The sequence below is a fragment of the Triturus cristatus genome, chromosome 7 (assembly GCF_964204655.1).
Source record: "Triturus cristatus chromosome 7, aTriCri1.1, whole genome shotgun sequence".
In the NCBI taxonomy this organism is placed as follows: Eukaryota; Metazoa; Chordata; class Amphibia; order Caudata; family Salamandridae; genus Triturus; species Triturus cristatus.
Window position 1 is genome coordinate 580,203,316 of NC_140590.1, and position 22,595 is coordinate 580,225,910.

Here is a 22,595-nt window from a genome sequence, read left to right on the forward strand (position 1 = left end):
GCTTAGAGCCAAAAGGTAGCCAGGTCCTCCGGGGTTGGTGAGGTTGCTGGCCACAAGAGATGCCGGGTTGAAGCAGGAGCAGGTTCTAGGGTCGACAGGCCGGTAGGGCTGGGGCCAAAGCAGTTGGTGTCTTCCTCTTTTTAGCAGCTGCAGGGCAGGTCTTCTTTCTTCTTGCTCTTCTTTGTAGTTTTGAATCTGGAATCTGGGGAAGGAAGGTTCAGGGTGCCCCTAAATACTAGATTTAGGGGCGTTACTGGGTGGGTACACCCCCTATCCTGCCTCTCTCCTGTGGGAGGGGGGCAGTAGCCTAGTCCTGATAGGGTAGGGCTCCCCATCTTCAAGATAGCTAGAGCCCGGAAATGTGCTTCACCTCGCCTCCCCCACCTGAGGGGTGGGGTTGGCAGGCTGGCACATCCCATGTCCTTATTTGGGGTTTCCGGCCAAAGCTTCCTGCCAGAGTGGGGGGTTGCAGTGGCCTGGGGAAGCTCACAGAGGCAGCATGCCTTTGAAGCTTCCCCCTGCCCATCCTGGGGGAGGAGATTTAGCACCTCGCCCAGGATGTGCATTGTTGCAGGGGCTCTCCTACCCAGGGGTCCAGCAACATGTCTGCTGGGTGGCAGCCTAGGCAGCCTCAGAGCAGATGTGGATTGTAGGTTAGGTTTAAGGGGGCACCAAACTTCTCAGTCTTTAGTGTTGCCATTATGGTGCTGTGGAGCTCGTGTTTGACGAGCTCTCAGCACCATGTACTCTTAAATGGCAGCACTGCACTTACAGTGCTCAGGAATGGACCTGGGCACTGTAGGGGCACAGGGCCCCTGCTCCTGTGTCCACACCATTGGCATAAGGCAGCCAGGTAGAGGGGTGGTTGATGTATAACAGGGCAGTGTAGGTGATGGGCATGGCACACAGGGATGTGTGTCATGTCGATTTTGTTTTTGTCTTGCACCCAAACACTCAGCCTGCAAAGGCAGTGTGCGTGTGTAAGGGTACAGGGCCTCTAAGGGTGGCACAAGGAGTGCCGCAGCCCTTAGAGGCCTTCCCTGGTCACAAGGCCCTGGGTACCATTTACCAGGGGCTGACATGTGGCCAGGGTTTGCCAATTTGGGTTTGGTTTGTTTTAGGGAAGGAACATAGGCCCTGGACACCTGATTGGCAGGAGTCCAGGGCACACTCAGTCAAAGTACATTCAGCAATTCAGCAAAAAGTGGGGGCATACCATGCAAGAAAGATGGCACTTTCTCACAAAGATACAGTATTTTCATCACATAAGTTTATTGTTGATATTGGTCTAGGAGGCCGTGATTGGTTCAATAAGAATGTGGCATCATGCATCACAGTAGATTAGGCAGTCAATTTTTGCAGCAGAACCAAACCAAAGAGTATACAGAATGGAGCTTAGATGCAGAATTATAGTTGGTAACTGAGTTATGTCCCACTCCTGCTGCTGTGCTTTCAGTCAAAGCAGATAACCTGTGCTGTCCGATTCTCAGAGCCCTCTCAGACTCGCTAGGAAGACCTTTAGGACCTACCAACAGTGGGTAACGAGTTTTTTTTTTTTAATCAATTGTTGCTACATCATAGCAGTAAATTACCAGATTTAAAATCTGGTCTAAACAATAGACACTTTCTGTGGAAGTCATGCATAACAGAATTAGAAATGACCAGAATACGAAGATAATAGTGCACAGAAGAATAGACAGAGCACATAATAAATGGAGAGGTGAGGGTTAAAAGACGTGATGACTTAAGGAGGTTCCTAATGGGAAAATAAAGGCTTTAACAACAGAGTTCAACAGATTTAGGTGGATTCAACAACAGAAGTTCAAAGATTAACCCCACTAAAGTAGAGGCTCAATTTAAAACAGACATGGTATGAAAAAAGTACACAAAAACACCACGGCCAATTAAATGTATTGCTTACTAATAAAAAAATTGAAAAAATTGAAAAGCAGTGACTTTTTAGATAAAGATTTTATGAAAGGAAGAACACGGCTGACAGACATTTTACCAAGCGAATTAAGGCAAAGATCAACTGATAGTTATTGGAAATTAAGGATGAAAACGGAAAAAGGTGTCAAGGATTAGGATCAAAACTTCAAGATATTCTGTTCCCATTATCAAAAGATGTATTTGGATTAGATGATTTCAAGGAAAACCAAGAGGTGAGCAAACCAGACAGAGAAGCTTTCAATTGCAGAGAATTAGAGCACATCGTTAGGACGAGCTATAGCGAAAGAAGAGGACGATGGAGTCATTAAGAAGGGGAAGCTCTCACGTGCCACACGTTCCCCATAATGTTTTTAAACAAATGTATGTGTTCTTATCCCACCATGAATCGCTCTGTTATGAAGCAGACATTACAGTGAATCTAAATTTGGGATAACTCCCTGAATTCTGTTCCTTATACTACCCACAGCCTTACTAAACGCAGATGCATAGATCTACATTAGGGATCTCATATCCTGAGGGGGACATCACGCCACAGAGTGTCCATGGGAAAGCTCTATTCGAGCATTACTACCTGGCCTCCCAACTGCAATGGATCGCCAGGTGGATATACTCCCGTTATTTGCCGGACATGTCTTCTTTGCAACCTCCGCAAATGCAGAGCAGCCTTTTATGAATTTTCCATACTTGCTCCAAGCCCATCCCCGACTCAATGTAGCGTACAAGTGCTTCCATAGGAGTCTCTTCCTCACTAGAATCACCATTGCATATGCACCTGCTATCCCACTGCTGGAAACTCCAAGAGGGGACACCTACACGACGGCGACTGAGTTGCATCACTGGGCCTCGGAAGGGATACAGGACGTGGGAGACCTTTTTCAAGACGGCACTCTTATCCCGTACCAGGAACTCCTGGCAGAGGAGAACCTGCGCCCTGGGCAGTTTCTACTACATAGAACGATCATAGCCTCGTTAACGTCTAAATGGGTGTTGGACTTGGCCCTTTTTAGCAGGTTGACCTCTAAACTTTTTGCCTTTCCTGTGACCTGGTATTAGTGGTCCAGTGTAAAGTGCGTGCTCCGAGTGCGTGTGGTGAGATGGGCCTGCCCTCCCATAGGAATGCATGGGGGATATGTGTGTCCATGGTAATTCCTGGTGTGAGAGGAGTGCAGGGTTGAGTTTAGTATGTCTGAACTCGTGAGAATAAATGCTGCGCAATGGTGTGCGCAGATTTATGGTGACTGGTGGAGAAATGCCATTTTTAGAAGTTGGCATTTCTGTGTGCTGTGCGTCTGCCTGCCTGATGTGAATTGCATGTCTGGCTTCTAATTGACAGGAGCTGAGAGGCGTGGGTGGCTCCAGGGTGGGCAGGGTGAGTCAGCTAGGCTGAATGGGACACCTGAGCTGAGAGTGGTGGGGGGAGAACTCCCCTGACTGAATAGGATGGTGCTTCCCTGGTACAATGCTGGCTCCGCCCCCTGTGGTGTGTCTGATCACTCAGCCCCCACCTGACAAAGTGCTCCAAATCCCCCTAAACCAGTCCTGACTGGTATCTCCATGCCCTGCACATTTACACAAAGGAAATACTAGTACAAATATAGGGGCTGTGACCCCATGAAAATGTTCAGTCTTGGTGTGATTCCTGCGGGGCGTGCTGCTGCTGGGGCCCAGGAGGACCTGCCAGGAGGGCTCCCTGGGCCCTCCTGGCGGGGTGGGCACCCGCAATTTAAATATAAAAATAAGCGGGTGGGCACCCGCGATTAAGGCATAACGGGGGAATCCCTATGATGGGGATTCCCTCACCAAGGTTTGCAGTTCAGCGCTGCGCAGCCCCCAGGATCTCCCTCTCCTTTGGGGGAAAGATGGGATAAAGCGCTCACAGTGTGCAGAAGACAGCAAAAGGTCCTGGGGTAAACAGCATAAGTCCTTAGGAATGAAGAAATGAGGCAAAAGGTCCCAGGGGCATAGGGAGGCCCAGCTATGCCCCTGGAAGAGGGAGAGCCGGGGGCTGCGCAGCGCTGAGTTGCAACCCTTGGTGAGGGAATCCCCATCATAGGGATTCCCCCGTTATGCCTTAATCGCGGGTGCCCACCCCGCTTATTTTTATATTCAAATTGTGGGTGCCCACCCCGTGATTTTCTTAATGGTGGGTGCCCACCCCGCATGGTGCCTGGATCTTTCTATTTAAATAGCGGGTGCCACCCCGCATTGGGCACCTTCGAAATGGCGGGTGCCCACCCCGCACTTTGCTGGAGGAGAAACACCGTCGCAGCCCGATCTGAAATACACCGGCTGCAGGCTGCCAATCGCAGCGTGGCCAGAGCAGAAGTCAGGCAGTGTGGTGCCTGACTCGGGGCGGGACTTCCGCATTAATGAGGGAAACCCGGCCCCGGGTCCACAGGAGAGCGGAGAGAGTCCGGCCTTAGCCCCGGTGCCGGAGAGGATGTCCAGCGAAGGGCCCGGGTGAAGTGGAGAGAGGGGGTGAGGCGCAGCAGCAAAGCCTCCCCAGCGAGGGAGGAGAGCAGAATGCCAATCCCAGATCATCGGCGGGGCTCCCGTGAGCTGAGAGAGAGCCCCGCCTGCGAAGAGAGCAGCCTGGTGAGTAGGGGCTTCTCCGTGGTGTGTGCCTGTCCAAGGCACATGCACCAGTGCGCCCCATCGTGGGCCTAGTTTGTGTTAAGCGCCAGTGCGCTCCAAGAGGGGCATATTTTGTCTTTCGTGCTGTTCCCCGTGCCCCTACCAATTTGGGTGATTTTCCCAGCTGCCCCACCTGACAGTGGGCAGCTGCACCGATGGGGGCAATATTGTGTAAGAAGCCCCAGTGAGGCCCCGAAGGAACAGATGTGCCAGGGCCCCGTTACTGCATTATCAGCTGCGCCGCACCAGAGCAGGCAGCTGCAACGTTGTGTATATGTGTTCTAAGGGCACCAGGAGTGTCCAGGCCTCATTTTAATATTCACAGCTGCCCAGCAAGTAGTGGGCAGCTGCACCGTTTAGGCTGTTCTTTCTTCAGGGGCATGTTTGAAGTTAGGAGTGAGATGCACTCCTTTGCCCCATACATGTACAGCTGCCCAGCAAGTAGTGGGCAGCTGCAACGTTAAGGTCTGTGCAATTGCGCACCCCTAACTTCTGCTGCATTGGCAGCGTGCCCTGACTTTTGGACATAGGGCATTTGAGCCCCTTGGAGATGGCCAGTTGTAATTTAGGTAGGTGCGCAGGAAATTTAATTCATGTACTGTTTTATGCACCCTGATTTATGCCTCTAAATGTGTTTTTATCATTATGAGGTTTTGCATACTGTGGTTTATGCATGTGAGATTATTCTCTACTGTGGTTTAGGTATGAGTTATACCCTACTGCGGTTTTATGTTGGTAAGAGTATTTCCTAATGTGAGTTATGCTTAGGAGGTTATGGTCTAATATGTTTAGGCTGATTAGGTTGGCGCAGAATATATTTCAAGCCTAATGTGATACTGTACCTAATATGTTTTATGGTTACAGGATGATGCTGAGTATAGTGTTTGCCAATAATTACTGGTTGTGTTCTACGTTTATTATATGTCTACATTTATTATCTTTACTAAGTGATGATTCTGACAGTAGCCCACGTGGGCCTGTCATGTGTGTATATAATCCCCTGTAAATTTTGCCCAGTGACAGTTGGCACAGTGTATATTGTGTGATTACTATCAATGTGTTTTATGATAATACAAAGGCTATTTTTATATATAACCTTGTGTGGAGTTCTTTTTGTGCCGCGCCTAGTAGGTTGTTGGTGTGTGTTGCGCAAATGCTTTACACATTGCCACCGGGATAAGCCTGACTGCTCGTGCCAAGCTAACATGGGGGTGAGCAGGGGTTATCTTTGGCGTGTAACTCCCTTGCCCTGACTAGAGTGGTGGTCTCTGCCTGGCTTTGGTGCAAGCCTTAGCCAACCAGAGATCCCATTTCTAACAATCGGGTAAACTCACTCAGGAACCTCCCACGCATCACACTTTGCAATACCTTCATGCGATGGGGACAGGAGGACATCTCACACGCTGGTTCGCATCTTCTCTTCGACATCACACGGAGGTGGACCTCACTCAACTTCGACTTCATTGGGAGGGGGGCCCTGGAGAGGGAGTTTACAAATAAAGAATGGGCGGTTGTAGGGGCAGCCCGACCTACGTCCCCCGTAACCAATGATTCAAACAAATTCAATTCTTTGTACTACACCGGGCCTTCCTTACTCCAACTCAAATCAACAGGTACTTCCTTCGCACTGATGTGGCTTGTCCCTGATGCCGGCAGTTAGATGCAGACATTCTCCATTTGCTTTGGTGATGCCCGGTCCTGACTGACTATTGGAATAATGTGATGGTCACCCTCACAACTTGCACCTCCTGCACCATTCCTCCTAATTGAGAGGCCCATGTGCTGCACGTCTTCAGCCGAAACAAAAATATAGAGCTGCCATACGATTTCTAGAACTGGGTTTAATAACAGCCAAACGTTTGATCACCAGGCGATGGAAATCCCCTCTGTCGCCCCACCCACTTGCCTGGCGCCGATCCCAGCTTAACTGGTCTGAGGCGGAGGGTGTGGCGCTGCGTATCGAGGGCCTGCTTGGAGTTCGTACATTCCCCCTAGCGCCTCAGTGGGACACGATAGTTTCCAAGCTCCAGGAGATGGTCACTGGTACAGGAGACCCAAGTAATTTACATGGGGTCGTTACTCAGGATACATTCCCCGCCGGCGGGAGTGTAGGGTAGTGCTGACACCTGAGCTGCCTTAGCCCTTCTGTCTCAGAGCATCATTGTCACCAGGTCCTGGTAGTTTTTGGCACCCCCCAGCTATGCTAGATACGGCAGCAGGTGACTCCACCCCCCCTTCCCCTCCTTGACTTATGTTGTCCTCATTTTGTTGTGCCCTATCTCCCCAGTTGGGTTTGAACTGCACTATACCCAATTCTTTTACATGCTACCCGGTGCCGTAACTCACCAGCACTGCTCTGCCCTCCCTGGGATATTAATTCATGGTTTGAAGTACTCCCCAAAATCCACATCTCTGTTTTCTCTCTTGCTACTGGGTATTGTGCATCGTGCTATTGGCAATCATTTTTCTGTTTTCTTCCACTTGATGCATTATCGCTGCACTGATTATATGCTTTATTAATAATGTGCAAAATGTTAATAAAGAAGATTTAAACAAAAATCAGGGATCTTATATCCTTTCTGGAGAATTCCTCTCATGACGCAAACAAACCAGTTAGGTTTTAGTAGGAGCCAGCAAAATCTAGTAAAATTTGGCAGAAAGGCAAATCCTATCAAAAACTAACAAATTAAATAAAGGCTGTGGGTATCTCATAGATGCACAAAAACATCCTATGGCCGTAAAAGAGTTATGGCAAGCTACAGAGGCCTATTAGTTACAATATATTTGACAGGCTTTGCTTAAAGTACAGTGTAACCGCACAAGGTATTTCTTTTCCTGTCATTCTTTGAAGTACGGACAGAACCACCTGCAGGTAGAATTAAATAACAAATCTTACATTTGTGAAAAAGTTATTCATGTATTCAGAAAGGAATATGCTACTTACCAGTATGCATCTGTTCTTGGCATGTAGAGCTGCAGAGTCACACACTGAGGATAAGATCGCCATCTGGTGTTGGGCTCGGATGATTGCAGGTTGTTGTTGTCTTCGGAAGAAGCCTTTGGTCACGAGGTTGGTGACTCCTCCCCTGGACAACAGTGCGCATGGGCATCCACTCCATCGGCAGATTGTTTTTCGCCATGATGGGAAAAGATGGAGTATATAGAAAAGAAAGAAAGGATGTCCATGTGTAATGTCTAAGTAAGACGGATGCTGGAACAGATACAGGTCCCGGGGAGGCGGGCGGGCGTGTGTGACTCTGCAGCTCTACATGCCAAGAACAGATGCATACTGATAAGTAGCATATTCCGTTCGAGGCATATGAGCTGCAGATCACACACTGAGGATAGATTATACAGCAGTGCTCCCCTTAGCGGTGGTCGCCTGTATCCGTTGCAGCAGCTTGAAATAAAGTTTTTAGGACAGCCTGGCCCACGGAGGCCTGTTGTTTGGCCTGCACGTCAACACAATAGTGTTTAGTGAAGGTATGCGTGGTAGACCATGTGGCTGCCTTGCAAATGTCTTCTAAGGGAATATTGCCTAAGAAGGCCATAGAAGCCCCTATTTTACGCGTGGAGTGCGCCCTAGGGGGAACTGTAAGTGTACGTTTAGCCTTGAGGTAGCATATTTGGATGCATTTAACTATCCACCGGGCTATTCCTGATTTGGAGATCGGGTTGCCTTTGTGTGGTGGCGCGAAAGCAACAAAGAGTTGTTTTGTCTTTCGAAAAGGTTTTGTCCTGTCGATGTAATAAAGCAAGGCTCTTTTAACATCTAAGGTATGTAGGGCCCTTTCAGCTACCGAGTCTGGATTTGGGAAGAAGACCGGTAGTTCTACTGATTGGTTAAGGTGGAAAGGGGAAATCACTTTTGGAAGAAATTTAGGGTTTGTCCTAAGAACCACTTTGTTACGGTGTAGTTGTAAGAAAGGTTCCTCAAGTGTAAGGGCTTGTATTTCACTTACTCTGCGCAGGGAAGTGATTGCGATAAGGAAGGCTACCTTCCATGTTAGGAATTGCAATTCACATTTGTGCATAGGTTCAAATGGGGGACCCATGAGTCTTGTTAGAACCACATTGAGATTCCACACTGGGGCAGGTGGCAATCTTGGGGGAAGAATTCTTTTGAGACCTTCCATAAACGCTTTGATGGCTGGTACCTTAAAAAGGGACAGGTGTTGCCTATTTTGCAAGTAGGCTGCCAAGGCTGCTAGGTGTAAACGTATAGAGGAATACGCTAGATTGCATCTTTGCAAGTGTAGTAGATAGCAAATGATGTTTTGGATGGAAGCATCCAATGGATGTATGTCATTATTAGCGCAGTAGATGGCAAATCGTTTCCATTTAGCGGCATAACACGCTCTAGTAGTAGGTCGTCTGGCTTCCTTTATGATATTCATACAGTCTGGAGGGAGATTGAGGTAACCGAACTCTAGGACCTCAGGAGCCAGATCGCTAGGTTCAGTGTTTGAGGATCTGGGTGTCTGATTTCTCCATGGTTCTGGGTTAATAAATCCGGGGAGAGGCGTAGCTTTTGATGTGGAACTAAAGATAGTTCCAGAAGTGTGGTGAACCACGGTTGACGTGCCCAAGTGGGAGCCACTAGTATTAGTGTTAGTGACTGTTGTTTCAGTTTGCGTACCACAAATGGAACTAGTGGGAGAGGCGGAAAGGCGTACGCAAATCTGCCTGACCAGTTCATCCATAGGGCATTGCCCTTCGACTGTGGGTGTGGAAACCTGGCGGCGAAGGTTGGGCATTTTGTGTTTTCGGGAGTGGCGAACAGGTCTATGTCTGGTTGTCCCCACTTTTGGAAGAAGGGGAGTAGAACCTTGGGGTGTAGTTCCCATTCGTGGATCTGTTGTGTGTGGCGACTTAGGAGGTCGGCCACTTGATTGTGGATCCCTGGGAGATGTTCTGCTAACAGGTAGATGTTTTGGGGAATTGCCCATCTCCAGATTTGCTGTGCCAGTTGGGACAGTTGGAGAGAGTGTGTCCCTCCCTGTTTCTGTATATAATACATTGTCGTCATGTTGTCTGTGCGTATGAGGACAGTTTTGTTCTTTAGGTGAATTTGAAAGGATTTTAGTGCTAGGAACACTGCTAAGAGTTCCAGGTGGTTGATGTGGAGCAGTTTTTGTTGGCTGGTCCATCTGCCCTGAGTGGTATGGTGAAGGAGGTGGGCTCCCCACCCCGTGAGAGATGCGTCTGTAGTTAGCACAACTTGTGGAAGAGGCTGTAAGAACGGTCTCCCTTTGGACAGGTTGATGGTGTTCCACCATTTCAGTGATCGAAGTGAGCGACTGTCCACCAACACCAGATCGGTAAGTTGTCCGTGAGCTTGGTTCCACTGTTGTGCTAAGCATTCCTGTAAGGGACGCATTTGAAGTCGTGCGTGTGGGACTATGGAGATGCATGACGCCATCATGCCTAGGAGCTGCATGAACACTCTTGCTGGAAGAGATGGATGAGTTTGAAATTGAGAGATGAGATTTTGTATACTGGCTATCCTGGCTGTGCTGGGATAGGCAATGGCTTTGGATGTATCTATGGTTGCTCCTAGATACTGATGTAAGTGGGAAGGTTGTAGGTGGGATTTGGGGTAGTTGATAGTGAATCCCAAATCGTGGAGAGTTTGAATCGTGCGATGAGTGTGGAGAACGCATTTTTGGTATGTATTGGCTTTTATGAGCCAATCGTCCAGATAGGGGAAGACATGGATCTGTTGTCTTCTGAGATGCGCTGCCACGACTGCTAGGCACTTGGTGAACACTCTGGGTGCTGTTGTTACTCCGAATGGGAGAACTGTAAATTGATAGTGTTGCCCATCTACCACAAATCGTAGATATTTTCTGTGAGCGGGATGCATAGGGATGTGAAAGTATGCGTCCTTGAGGTCCAATGTGGCGAGGAAGTCTCCCTGTTGTAAAAGTGGGAGGACTTGTTGGAGAGTGGTCATGTGAAAATGATCCGAATGTATATACTGGTTTAGTAGTCTGAGATCCAGTATGGGCCTTAGTGTTTTGTCCTTTTTGGGAATGAGGAAGTATAGAGAATATACCCCTTTTCCCTGATGTTGAAGGGGGACTGGTTCTATCGCATGTTTTTGTAACAGGGATTGAACTTCTTGTTTGAGGAGAGAGAGATGATGCGAGGACATTGGACGTTGTTTGGGCGGTATGTTTGGGGGGGATTGTATGAGTTCGAGGCAGTAGCCAGACTGGATAATTTGTCTTACCCACCTGTCTGTGGTGATGGAAGTCCAGACAGGCAGGAATTGTTGGAGTCGCCCCCCGACCGGAGTGGAATGGTCTGGGGGGAGTGGTGGCAAGTCACTGTTTGGTGGCTGGTGAGGTGCGGGTGTTGTTGTTGTTGCCCCGCCCTCGACCTTTGTTATTGTTTCCCCTATAACCTCCCCGGAAATAACCTCTGTTAGGGGATGTTTGTCCAGAATTTTTAAAGGTGGACGTGGTCTCAGTTGATGTGTTTTTGGAGCCTCCTCTATAAAAGGAGCGACGAAAGGAACCCCGGTTTTGATGAGACTGCAGTGCTCCCATAGACTTGGCAGTTTCATTATCCTTTTTCATTTTTTCTAATGCAGTATCCACTGCAGGGCCAAATAGCTGCTCTTGGTTGAAAGGTTGAGCTAGAATTGCGGTTTGAACCTCCGGTTTAAAACCGGAAATACGGAGCCAGGCATGTCGTCTGAGTAAGACGCTAGTATTGACCGCTCTAGAAGCAGTGTCTGCTGCATCTAAGGCGCATTTAATGGAGGCATTAGATATTAATTTGCCTTCTTGGATGAGGTCAGAGGCCTGGGACTTAAAAGGTTCAGGCAGATGTTGCATAAGGTCCTCAAGTTGGTCATAATGCGCTCTATCATACCTGGCTAACAGGGCCTGGGTATTCGCAATACGCCAATGGTTAGCCGCCTGCGCGGCGACCCGTTTGCCCGAGGCTTCTAAAAGTTTAGACTCTTTGTCTGGGGGAGGCGTTTCTCCAGTTGTCTGTGAGTTAGCGCGCTTCCTGGCATTTGATACGACTAGGGAGTCTAAAGGGAGCTGGGCCTTAATGTATGCAGGGTCTTGCGGGGCTGGTCGGTACTTTTTTTCGATGCGTGGGTTGAGAACCCTAGCTCGAACAGGGTCCTTAAAGACTTCAGTAGCATGCTTTATAACCCCTTTGATCATGGGCAGTATGTGAACAGTCTTTTGTGACTGCTCAAAGGTATCAAGGAGAAAGTCCTCTTCAAGGGCGTCTGAGTGCATTGTAACGCCGTGGAATGTTGCTGCCCTATTTATAAGTTGGCCGAACCCTAGGTGGTCATCAGGAGGGGAGGGCTTGGAGGGGTAGGTAGTGGGGTCAGGCATGTCAGGTATAGGGTAAGACCAGTCATCCATGGGTGCTGGGTCTGGGAACGTAAAAGGGTCGTTTGGATCAACAGGATCATTAAATAAATCAGGGTCCGCCCCTCCCCCTAAGTCATCATTATCTTCCTGTGGAGGAGGTGAATGATAGGGAGATGGTAAAGGTAAAGGTAAAGGAGAATCAGGAGGAGGGGGGGGGGGGGACGGGTTAGGAGGTAAAACAGGAGAGGAAGGACGAAGTGGTGAAGTAGCACAGTCCTTTTTCCGTATGGGAGCTGGGGGAGGTGTAGTGTCCAGCTTCCGCTTTTTATATGGGATGGCAGTCACATGTCCCGTGTTAGGATTGATGTAGATCTGCTTCTGAGTAGGATCTGGTCGAAAAAGTTCATCTGGCTCCGAAGGTGGTGTCTGTGATGTCCGCTTCGGGTCTTTATGAGCTTGTTTCGGCGGGGACGCAGTTTTCGGCGCCGATGATTTATTCGGCGCCGACTGAGTTTTCGGCGCCGACTGAGTTTTCGGCGCCGACTGAGTTTTCGGCGCCGACTGAGTTTTCGGCGCCGACTGAGTTTTCGGCGCCGACTGAGTTTTCGGCGCCGACTGAGTTTTCGGCGCCGACTGAGTTTTCGGCGCCGACTGAGTTTTCGGCGCCGACTGAGTTTTCGGCGCCGACTGAGTTTTCGGCGCCGACTGAGTTTTCGGCGCCGACTGAGTTTTCGGTGCCGACTGAGTTTTCGGTGCCGACTGAGTTTTCGGTGCCGACTGAGTTTTCGGTGCCGACTGAGTTTTCGGTGCCGACTGAGTTTTCGGTGCCGACTGAGTTTTCGGTGCCGACTGAGTTTTCGGTGCCGATGGACTTTCAGGCATCGATGTTGAAGAACGTCTCGGTGCCGGTGGAGACTTCGGTGCCGAGGAACGTTTCTGTGCCGAAGGAGATTTCGGTCTTGGAGCCTGTTTCGGTGCCGACAGTGGGTGTTTGGGTGCCGAGGGTGTTAAAGGCACAATCAGGTGAGGTTTGCTCGAGCCCGAGCCACCCACAGGCTTAGATGTCTTCGGAGCCGGGCCCGAGGGCGGGGCTTCTGAAGAGGATTTCCGGTCGCGACTGGGCCCAGCTGGCGGAGTCTTGACCAATGCTTTTTTGGATGGGGCAGGGGCAGGGGGGGTGGTACTCACACGCTGCCCTGGAGTGATGAGGTCATCGGAATCATCGGCCTCGGACACGATCTCGAGATCTTCGGTGTCGTCTTCGGGAACATCTTGAGCAAAGATGTCCTCCGGTTCTGGAGCTGGTTTGGCCATAATATGGCGTCGAGCTCTTCGGTCCCGGAGGGTCTTCTTCGAACGGAAAGCGGAACAAGCTGGACAGGTGGACTCGTTGTGTTCCGGCGACAGGCAGAGGTTGCAAACCTCGTGGTGGTCACTGTGGGGGAACTTCGCTCCACACTGGGGGCATTTTTTGAAGGGTGTCCTGTCCATCAGCCGCTTCCGGAACCGGTCCGAGTTGATGTCGACGTCGATGGAATGAAGATTAAAGAGTTAAATCGATTGCTGGAAGTTTTCTGCTGGAGCGGAAAAAAGTTCATCCGAACCCAATGGCGGAAAAAAACAATCTGCCGATGGAGTGGATGCCCATGCGCACTGTTGTCCAGGGGAGGAGTCACCAACCTCGTGACCAAAGGCTTCTTCCGAAGACAACAACAACCTGCAATCATCCGAGCCCAACACCAGATGGCGATCTTATCCTCAGTGTGTGATCTGCAGCTCATATGCCTCGAACAAGTTATTTACCTTTGGTAAAGATGCATCTGTAAGAGACATAGGTTAGCTATAGATTCATTATCTTCAAATTACCCCCTTGCGTTAGGCTGGAGCCGTAGAATTTTTTCTTAGCAGTACCCCTGCGCGTCGGTTGACTCCGCGCCTGTCGTGGTCGCCGGGATGATGTTGCGATGTCTACTTAGATGCCGCTCCTGTGCGCAACCGTCAGTCCTTACTTTTTCCGCGCCAGCCTAGCGCAGATCCGGAGAGAGCTACCCCTTTAGTCACTTTTTGACAAACATTTTTGGTGTTTTGGCAACCTCTTTTTCGAGTGCTTCGACTGCCAGGCCAAGAATCCTAAGTCTTTGCGTCAGCGGTCCCGAAAGCTCTTGGAGAAGCTGCGGTTGGCTCTGCTTCACTCCCGGTCTCGTTCAAGGGGAAGGCCTCGAGACCTGTCGCGGAGCCCCCACACCTCTTCGCACTTTACGTCCTTGAAGTCTTTGGGTAGGTCGAAGCCCAAGAAGAGGGAGAAGAGGCACCAGAGTAATTCTAAGGTAAGGAATCTATAACTAACTGTCTCTTTCAGATAACTTTTTTCCTTCTCTCTTTCATTTTTGTTGTGGATGGGCATCGACAGACCTCCATTTGGTCCCTGCTTGTTACGTTGTCATGCTTCCTCTGGAAGCTCCTACCTTTGGTCGCCATCTTCAGATTATTTTTTCCTTAATTCTGGAACCATTGGCTTGCATTATCAGGTAAAGGCACAGGGAAGTTGCATTATGCTTTATACATAGGCCCGTTAGCATCTCACTATATGCAGATGATATGCTGCTCTTTGTCCGTGAACCGCGGGTATATCTAGCGCCTATACTGTGGGAGTATATCAGATTCAGGTACTTCACAGGGATTAATGTCAACTGGAGCAAGTCACTTGTGGTCCCGTTGACAGTGTACAGAGACTCATGCTCTGGACTTCCCCATTGTGTGGTCATCTGACCCTGTCAAGTATTTAGGGGTGTGGGTACATCGGAATCCAGATAGTCATACAGGAGAATTACAGGGTTGCATGCGACAAACTTGAGCAGCAAGTAGACCGCTGGTCAAGGATGCCATTGTCCCTGGCGGACCACATTGCCCTGATAAAGATGGTTATCTTGCCCCGTTTTTTGTACCTGTTCAGTAACATAACAATAAAACTAAAGTTTTTTCAAAACGATACGCTTGCTGCTGGTGAGACTGATATGGGGAGGAAAACAAGCTCGGTGAGCCTGGATGCCTGACAATGGACTATGACAAATGTGGATTTAACGTGCCTGACATGTATTTATATTATCTCTGCGAGCAAGCGCAATATGTCTATTCCTGTCGCTGCCACCACAACTTTATAACGCATAATGCAGTGGAAGACGGGGATGCACACCCGATCCCACTCAAATGTATATTATCGCACACTCGTAGAGGCACTCCAAAGTAAGAATTTAACACACTGAATCCCACCATTGCAGCCTGGCAGGATATTGGCCGTCTGGCCACGAAACTTCCGCTGTATGCCCCATCACTCCTGCTGGCACATCATGCTGCACGGTCAGTGAAGAAAGAGGCGGGCGATATGTTCACGTTGGCACGGGCAGGTATAGACACTATGCAGGATCTGTTCCCTAACGGCAGTTTCATCACGGATGAAGAAATGGGATATGTCCAAAACAGCTCGCTGCCCTTTCTATTCATTTTCCATAGACTAAAGAAGGCAATGCAGGCACATTACCCCACCTTTCCGGATGAGCCCCAGACATTGCAGACACTACAACTCCTCCTGGTAAGTCCCACACGCCATAAGCTGATATCAAAGTTATACAGGGCAGCCAGGGAAGAGAAAGTTACAGGGAACCATGTAAGCAAAGATAGATGGAACACAAGACTGAATCCTCCACTCACACACAAGGAGTGGGAATGGTGTAAGCTTACTGGTGCATATACGTCAAATGGCTACTTACGCATAATTCATTTTCAGTATCTGCACCAGGCGTATCACACACCAGTCAAACTGTTTAAATGCGGTCTTCGGGATAACGATAACTGTAAAAGATGTGGGATGGCTGGCGCGGATTTCTGGCATCTGGCCTGGGAGTGTGACCAGGTGGCCGAGTTTTGGGGGAAGGGTGACTGAAAAGATCGGGGTGATGTCCAGTGTTACTATACCTTGTACACCTCACAGCGGTCTGCTGAATGTCACATCACAATTGAAGGGCACCATTGGCAAATTTTTAAGAGTGGCTCTATTGATGGCTAAGAGAAGAGTGGCAATGACATGGAAAGGCTCGCTTGCACCTCGAAGAGATCACTGGATTAAAGACCTTGTGTATTGTAGGGAGAATCTCGAACTCTATGCTGAGGAGCTTCCATCAAAGTCAAAACCGAAAGACATTTGGGAGCCATTAGTGCAATATCTATGGGCAAAAGATCAGGATGCCACAACTTTAACGAGGGATGGATAAATCTAACTGTGAATAGCATGCACTAACATGTAAGAAGGATCACCAAAATGTATCTATGCACAAACAAAGTAATGAATTTATTCATCATGGGGGGTTTCGGTTTGATTGTTATGTATTACTGTTGGGAGACGATGCAATATACACTGACTCAATCTGTATGTTGTGTGGAAACCCAATAAACAAATTTAAAAAAAAAAAAAAAACATTCACATTGCAAATATATCACTTGCTTAATAAATCATAAGAATCGTTGCAAATCAGAGTGGATATGGGAAGATACACACCCTATTAAAAGAGAAATTGATGTAAAATAAAAAAATTCTATGCTCATTTTTAGGCTACTACAATGACTCCGACCTATAACCCTCTCCTGGACTACACAAAAGAAACATTCATCAAGTCTGTAATAGCATTTAGCAAATGTGAAATTCACTTAACAAGACACAAACTACTGTTTTGTAAATGTTTCTGCCCATGGAAATTAGTTGGGTGTCTGCTGTGCTACTTTTAAAAATGATAAAGTAGAACAAATAGCACACTTGGTAGGTACAAGAGTCTGACAAACAAAAGAATACAAAAACATGTAAAGATAAATGGCAAAAAGAACAACCATTAATGAGGTTGTTTGTGGAAAGAGAATATATTACCAGTAACTGGCTGATGAATATACAACGTAATTAAGTACGGAGGGTTTAACAATTAATATATTTGATTGTACAAAAATGTCTTTGGTTACTTTAAGTACGCCAGATTGCATCAACATTTCTGTAATTTATGCACCTATTCATTGATTTGTTTACGTTTTCTTTTCTTACAAGTGTATAATCTTGTATGAGACTTCATCAACTAATGACCCTTTTATAAAGTTGTTCATAACGGAGTATAGAGCAAAAAGAAAATCTGTCTTGCCTTTTTCTTTTTTATATGTATTCTACTTCAGGAAAAGCTTCATAAAGTCTGCAATAACCGATAAAGCATGTAATTGTGCTAATCACAACAGATGTGCAAACACCAGAGAAACATGGCTACACCCGTGCAAACAAGGTGCTCAAACCAGTTTTTGAAAAGGCACACTATATACATAATACAGGCAGGCTAGCAACAACGAAAGTCTGCAGAAAATAGACACTGGCAATCACACAATGCATTGCAGTTAACTGCGAATTTTACATTAGCTTCATGCTACTTCAAGGTTAGAAACATGAAGTGAACAACCAACCTCGTTCTTTTGATTTTCTCTCTTGATCCCGCGCTCTACTTTTGCTCCTGTGCTTGTGAGATCTGTGATCCCGACTTTTAGATCTTCTGTCCCGACTGCGAGACCTATGTTTTCTCTCTCCTCTATCAGGACTTCTTTGACTATCTCTGCTTCTAAAAACAAAAGTGCAGAGGATACAGGGTACATATATAAAACACTTTTTTTAATATGTCGTCATTAACTTAACGGATTGCCTTATATTATCTTCTATATTTGTATATACAAATATTGAATATGCTACTTACCAGTATGCATCTGTTCTTGGCATGTAGGGCTGCTGACATTCATATCTGTGCATAGATCGCCGCCTAGTGTTGGGTCCGGATGATTGCACATTGTTGTCCTGGAAGAGTCTTCCAAGTATCACGAGATAGGTGGCTCCTCCCCTGGACTACAGTGCGCATGGGCATCCTCTCCATCCTCAGATTGTTTTTCGCCATTGTGGCAGTGATGGAGTAGATACTGTAAGTGATGACCATGCTATACAGTAATTCTGAGTGCTGCAGCCGCTACAGGCGCCGGGGAGGAGGGTGGGCGATATGAATGTCAGCAGCCCTACATGCCAAGAACAGATGCATACTGGTAAGTAGCATATTCAGTTCGAGGCATGTGGGCTGCTGAATTCATATCTGTGCATAGATTATATAGCAGTCCCTCCATTAGCGGCGGCTGCCCGTGCCAGCTGCAGCAGACTGAAAAAGGGTCTTGAGAACAGCCTGTCCTACAGCTGCCTGCTGTTTTGAATGTACATCTACACAGTAGTGTTTTGTAAATGTATGTATAGTGGACCATGTGGCTGCTCTACCCTCTAAAGGAATATTCCCCAGGAAAGCCATGGACGCCCCTAACTTTCGTGTTGAGTGGGCTCTGGGAGGAATCGTTAATGTGCGTTTAGCTTTTTCATAGCAAATTTGAATACATTTAACGATCCATCTGGCTATCCCTGCTTTGGAAATGGCGTTGCCCTTGTGTTGTGGAGAAAAGGCAACGAACAGTTGTTTTGTTTTCCTAAAATCCTGTGTTCTGTCTATATAGTACATGAGGGCCCTCTTTACATCTAGTGTATGGAGCATTCTCTACGCGACATTTTGTGGGTTTGGAAAGAAAACAGGCAGTTCAATAGTTTGATTCATGTGGAACTGCGATATCACTTTAGGCATGAAAGTGGGGTTAGTACGTAGTACGACCCTGTTTGCGTGAACCTGTATGAATGGCTCTTGAATGGTTAGTGCCTGGAGTTCACTAACTCTTCTCAACGAAGTGATTGCCACTAAGAAGGCTACTTTCCAGGTGAGGAATTGAATCTCACATGAATGTAGAGGTTCAACAGGTGGACCCATTAATCTGGTGAGGACCACATTCAGGTTCCACACCGGTGCCGGTGGGTGAGTTGGAGGAATCACTCTTTTGAGTCCCTCTAAGAAGGCTTTGATGGCAGGCACTTTGAATAAAGAGAGGTGCTGCCTATTCTGAAGATAGGCCGCTATTGCGGTTAGATGTATACGGATGGAGTTGTATGCCAGATTGCATCGGTATAAGTGTAACAGGTAACAGATGATGTTCTGAATGGATGCATCCAGCGGATTAATTTCATTGTTTTTACAGTAAAAAACAAATCTTTTCCATTTAGCCGCATAGCAAGCTCTGGTCGTGGGTCTCCTGGCCTCCTTGATATTCATACATTCTGGAGGCAGGTTTAGGTAGCCAAACTCTAAGACTTCAGGAGCCAGATCGCCAGGTTCAGCTGTTGCGGATCTGGGTGCTGAATTTCGCCATGGTTCTGTGTTAAAAGTTTGGGTGTTAGCCGCAGTCTTTGAGGCGGCACCACGGACAGTTCTAGTAACGTGGTGTACCATGGCTGGCGTGCCCACAATGGAGCAACCAGGATGAGTGTCATTGAGTGTTGCCGTAGTTTGCGTGCCACTAGCGGTATTAATGGCGCTGGGGGAAAAGCGTACGCAAATGTGCCTGACCAGTTCATCCATATCGCATTGCCCTGCGACTGTGGATGCGGAAACCTGGCGGCAAAGCTTTGGCATTTTGCGTTTTCCCTTGTGGCGAATAGGTCTATCTCTGGATGACCCCACTGCTGGAAGTACGGTTGGAGTACTGATGGATGTAGCTCCCACTCGTGCATTTGGTGGCTGTGTCTGCTGAGCAGATCCGCCATCTGGTTGTCCTTGCCCGGGAGGTGTTCCGCCATGAGGAATATGTTCCTCTGAATGGCCCACTTCCACATGCTCTGAGCCAGATGAGACAACTGTGGAGAGTGTGTTCCTCCCTGCTTCTGTATGTAGTACATGGCAGTCATGTTGTCCGTCCGAATCAACACGACTTTGTTGCACAAGTGTACTTTGAATGCCTTCATTGCCAGGAAGATAGCCATCAGTTCCAGAAGGTTGAAGTGCATCTTCTGTTGCTGTGTCGTCCATAGTCCCTGCACTGTGTAATTGAGTACATGAGCTCCCCATCCCTGGAGAGACGTGTCCGCCGTCAGTATTATCTGTGGAACAGGCTCTTGGAACAGTCGGCCCTTGCAAAGGTTTTGTGGATTCCACCAATGCAGAGAGTTGTATGCCCGACCGCTCACCAACACTAGGTCTTTCAACTGTCCTTGAGTCTGATTCCATTGACGTGCCAAGCACTCCTGAAGCGGGCGCATATGTAGTCTCGCATGCGGGACTATGAAGATGCAGGAAGCCATCATGCCTATCAACTGCATGAACACTCGCGCTGGAAGGGAGTGTTGTGGTCTGAACTTTTTTATCAGCAGTTGCATGCTGTTGATTCTCGCTAAATTTGGCTGAGCTTTGGCAGCCAGAGTGTCTATAGTCGCGCCCAGGTACTGCCGTATGTGGGCGGGTTGGAGATGTGACTTTGGATAATTCAGTGAGAATCCCAGACTGTGAAGAAGGTGAATGGTGTGGGATATGTGGCTGGCACACTGCTGGGCTGACTTTGCCTGAACAAGCCGGTCGTCCAGGTAAGGGAAGACGTGAATGTGCTGTCTCCTTAAGTGTGCGGCCACTGTCGCTAGGCACTTGGTAAAGACTCTGGGCGCTGTTGTTACTCCGAAAGGGAGTACTTTGAACTGATAATGCTGATCCTGAAGAGTGAACCTGAGATATTTTTTGTGTGATGGGTGTATGGGTATGTGGAAATACGCATCCTTTAAATCTAGTGTTGCTAGGAAGTCTCCTTGACTGAGTAACGGCAGAACCTGCTGGAGGGTGAGCATATGAAAATGCTCTGACAGAATGTATTGGTTGAGAGGGCGGAGGTCTAGTATAGTTAGTGGAGACCCGTCCTTTTTTGTTATTAAGAAGTACAGAGAGTACACCCCTGACCCCCGCTGTTCCATAGGCACGAGCTCTATGGCTCCTTTCTGCAGCATACTTAGTACTTCCTGCTGCAATAATGTCAAGTGCTCTGCGGACATAGGACGGTGTCTTGGTGGTATGTTGGGTGGATTGGACGTTAATTCTAGACAATAACCGTACTGGACAATTTCTCTGACCCACCTGTCCGTGGTGATGGATCTCCAGACTGCCAGGAACTGTTGGAGTCTCCCCCCGACCGGTGTTATGTGGGCGGGGGGCAGTGACAAGACATCACTGTTTGCTATTGGCGGAGGACCTGGCGTTGTTGTGTCCTCGTCCTCTGCCTTTGGTGCTGGATCCACGGTATCCACCCCTCTTGTTTTTATTATAGGTACTCTGGGTACCTCCTTTACTGTACTGCTGCTGGGACCCCTGACCTCAGCTGCTCCTCTATTCCCGGGGAGACGAAAGGAGCCACTCCGAAACTGCTGCGACTGTAGAGCCCCCATAGATTTCGCAGTTTGTGTCCTTTTTAATCTTTTACAGTGTAGTGTCAACCTCGGGGCCAAATAAAAAGTCTGGGTTGACTGGTTGATTCAAGATATTATTTTGAATCTCAGGTTTGAAGCCTGATATTCTCAGCCATGCGTGCCTCCTCAACATCACACTAGTGTTGATTGCCCTTGCTGCAGTGTCAGCTGCATCTAGTGCGCATTTGATGGACGCATTGGTAATGAGTTGTCCCTCTCTGATGAGGAGCTCCGCTCCTTCTTTGTATTCATCTGGTAGGTGTTCCAGCAGTGTTTCTAGTGTATCGTAGTGTGACCTGTCGTATCGGGCCAGGAGTGCCTGAGTGTTGGCAATGCGCCAGATGTTTGTTGCTTGTGCCGCTACCCTTTTGCCTGATGTTTCTAGCACTTTGGTCTCCTTGTCTGGAGGAGGAGCATCACCCGTAGTCTGCGAGTTAGCTCTCTTGCGAGCATTAGAAACTACCATGGAGTCCAACGGCAATTGAACCCTAATGTACATTGGGTCTCCGGGTGCTGGTTTGTATTTCTGCTCTATTCTTGCGTTCAATACCCGCGCCCTGGTCGTTTCCTTAAAGATGTCCTTCGCATGTTTAAGAACCCCTTTTAACATTGGTAGTGTCTTGACCGTTCTTTCAGATGTGGAGAACGTGTCCACCAAGAAATCCTCCTCCACAGAGTCAGAATGGAGTTCCACTCCGTGATTGGCAGCTGCCCTTTCAATGAGGGCGTTAAGAGCAGCAGTATCTTCAGTGGGAGACGGTTTGATATTATAAAGATGAGTGTCAGGAGCATCTTGTGGGTCACCCTGGTCAGTAGGGTCTCCCATGCTTGATCTGGGTCTTGCTGTTGGTCATCAGGGTCATTATCCACAGGATAAGGGGTATCATCCCCAATATAGCCCTCTCCTGCATCCGCCTCCGAGTGTGTAGGAGAAAAGGATGGTGGTTCCTGATGATAGGTTTGGAATGTTTCTACAAGCACTGGCGTCGAACCTGATGCCAGTTTCCTTTTTAGTGGAATCTTGTATGAGTCCAAATCCTTCTCTGGAACAATTCTCCGCTTGCGGAACAGCCTACCAGTGTCGGCGTCGATAAACTGGTCCTGCGAGTCCTCGACATCGGTTCTTTCCGTGGACACTGTTCGTGGTTGTTCGACACTCTTCCGAAGTTCGAACATCTTCGGTGCCCCTGGTGGCGGCAATCCAAACTTGATCGGCGCCGAGTGAGCTTTGGCGACCGTGTGTGGTTCGGGACCCGTTTTTGGTTCGAGGGTTGCCTGTTCCCCGATGC

At 48.2% G+C, this 22,595-nt stretch overlaps 1 protein-coding gene across 2 annotated transcripts in view; it reads right to left on the minus strand.

The window, feature by feature from the left end:
- The window catches only part of LUC7L3 (LUC7 like 3 pre-mRNA splicing factor), a 200,642-nt gene that overhangs the window by 6,025 nt on the left and 172,022 nt on the right, over positions 1-22,595 (minus strand). For both annotated transcript variants that reach the window (XR_014966556.1, XM_085617151.1), the window contains exon 9: positions 17,418-17,569. Coding sequence is in view for 1 of the 2 variants with exons in the window: in XM_085617151.1 (XP_085473277.1) it covers positions 17,418-17,569 (152 nt within the window). In the remaining variant the exon portion in view is untranslated. The remainder of the gene's footprint in view (positions 1-17,417; positions 17,570-22,595) is intronic.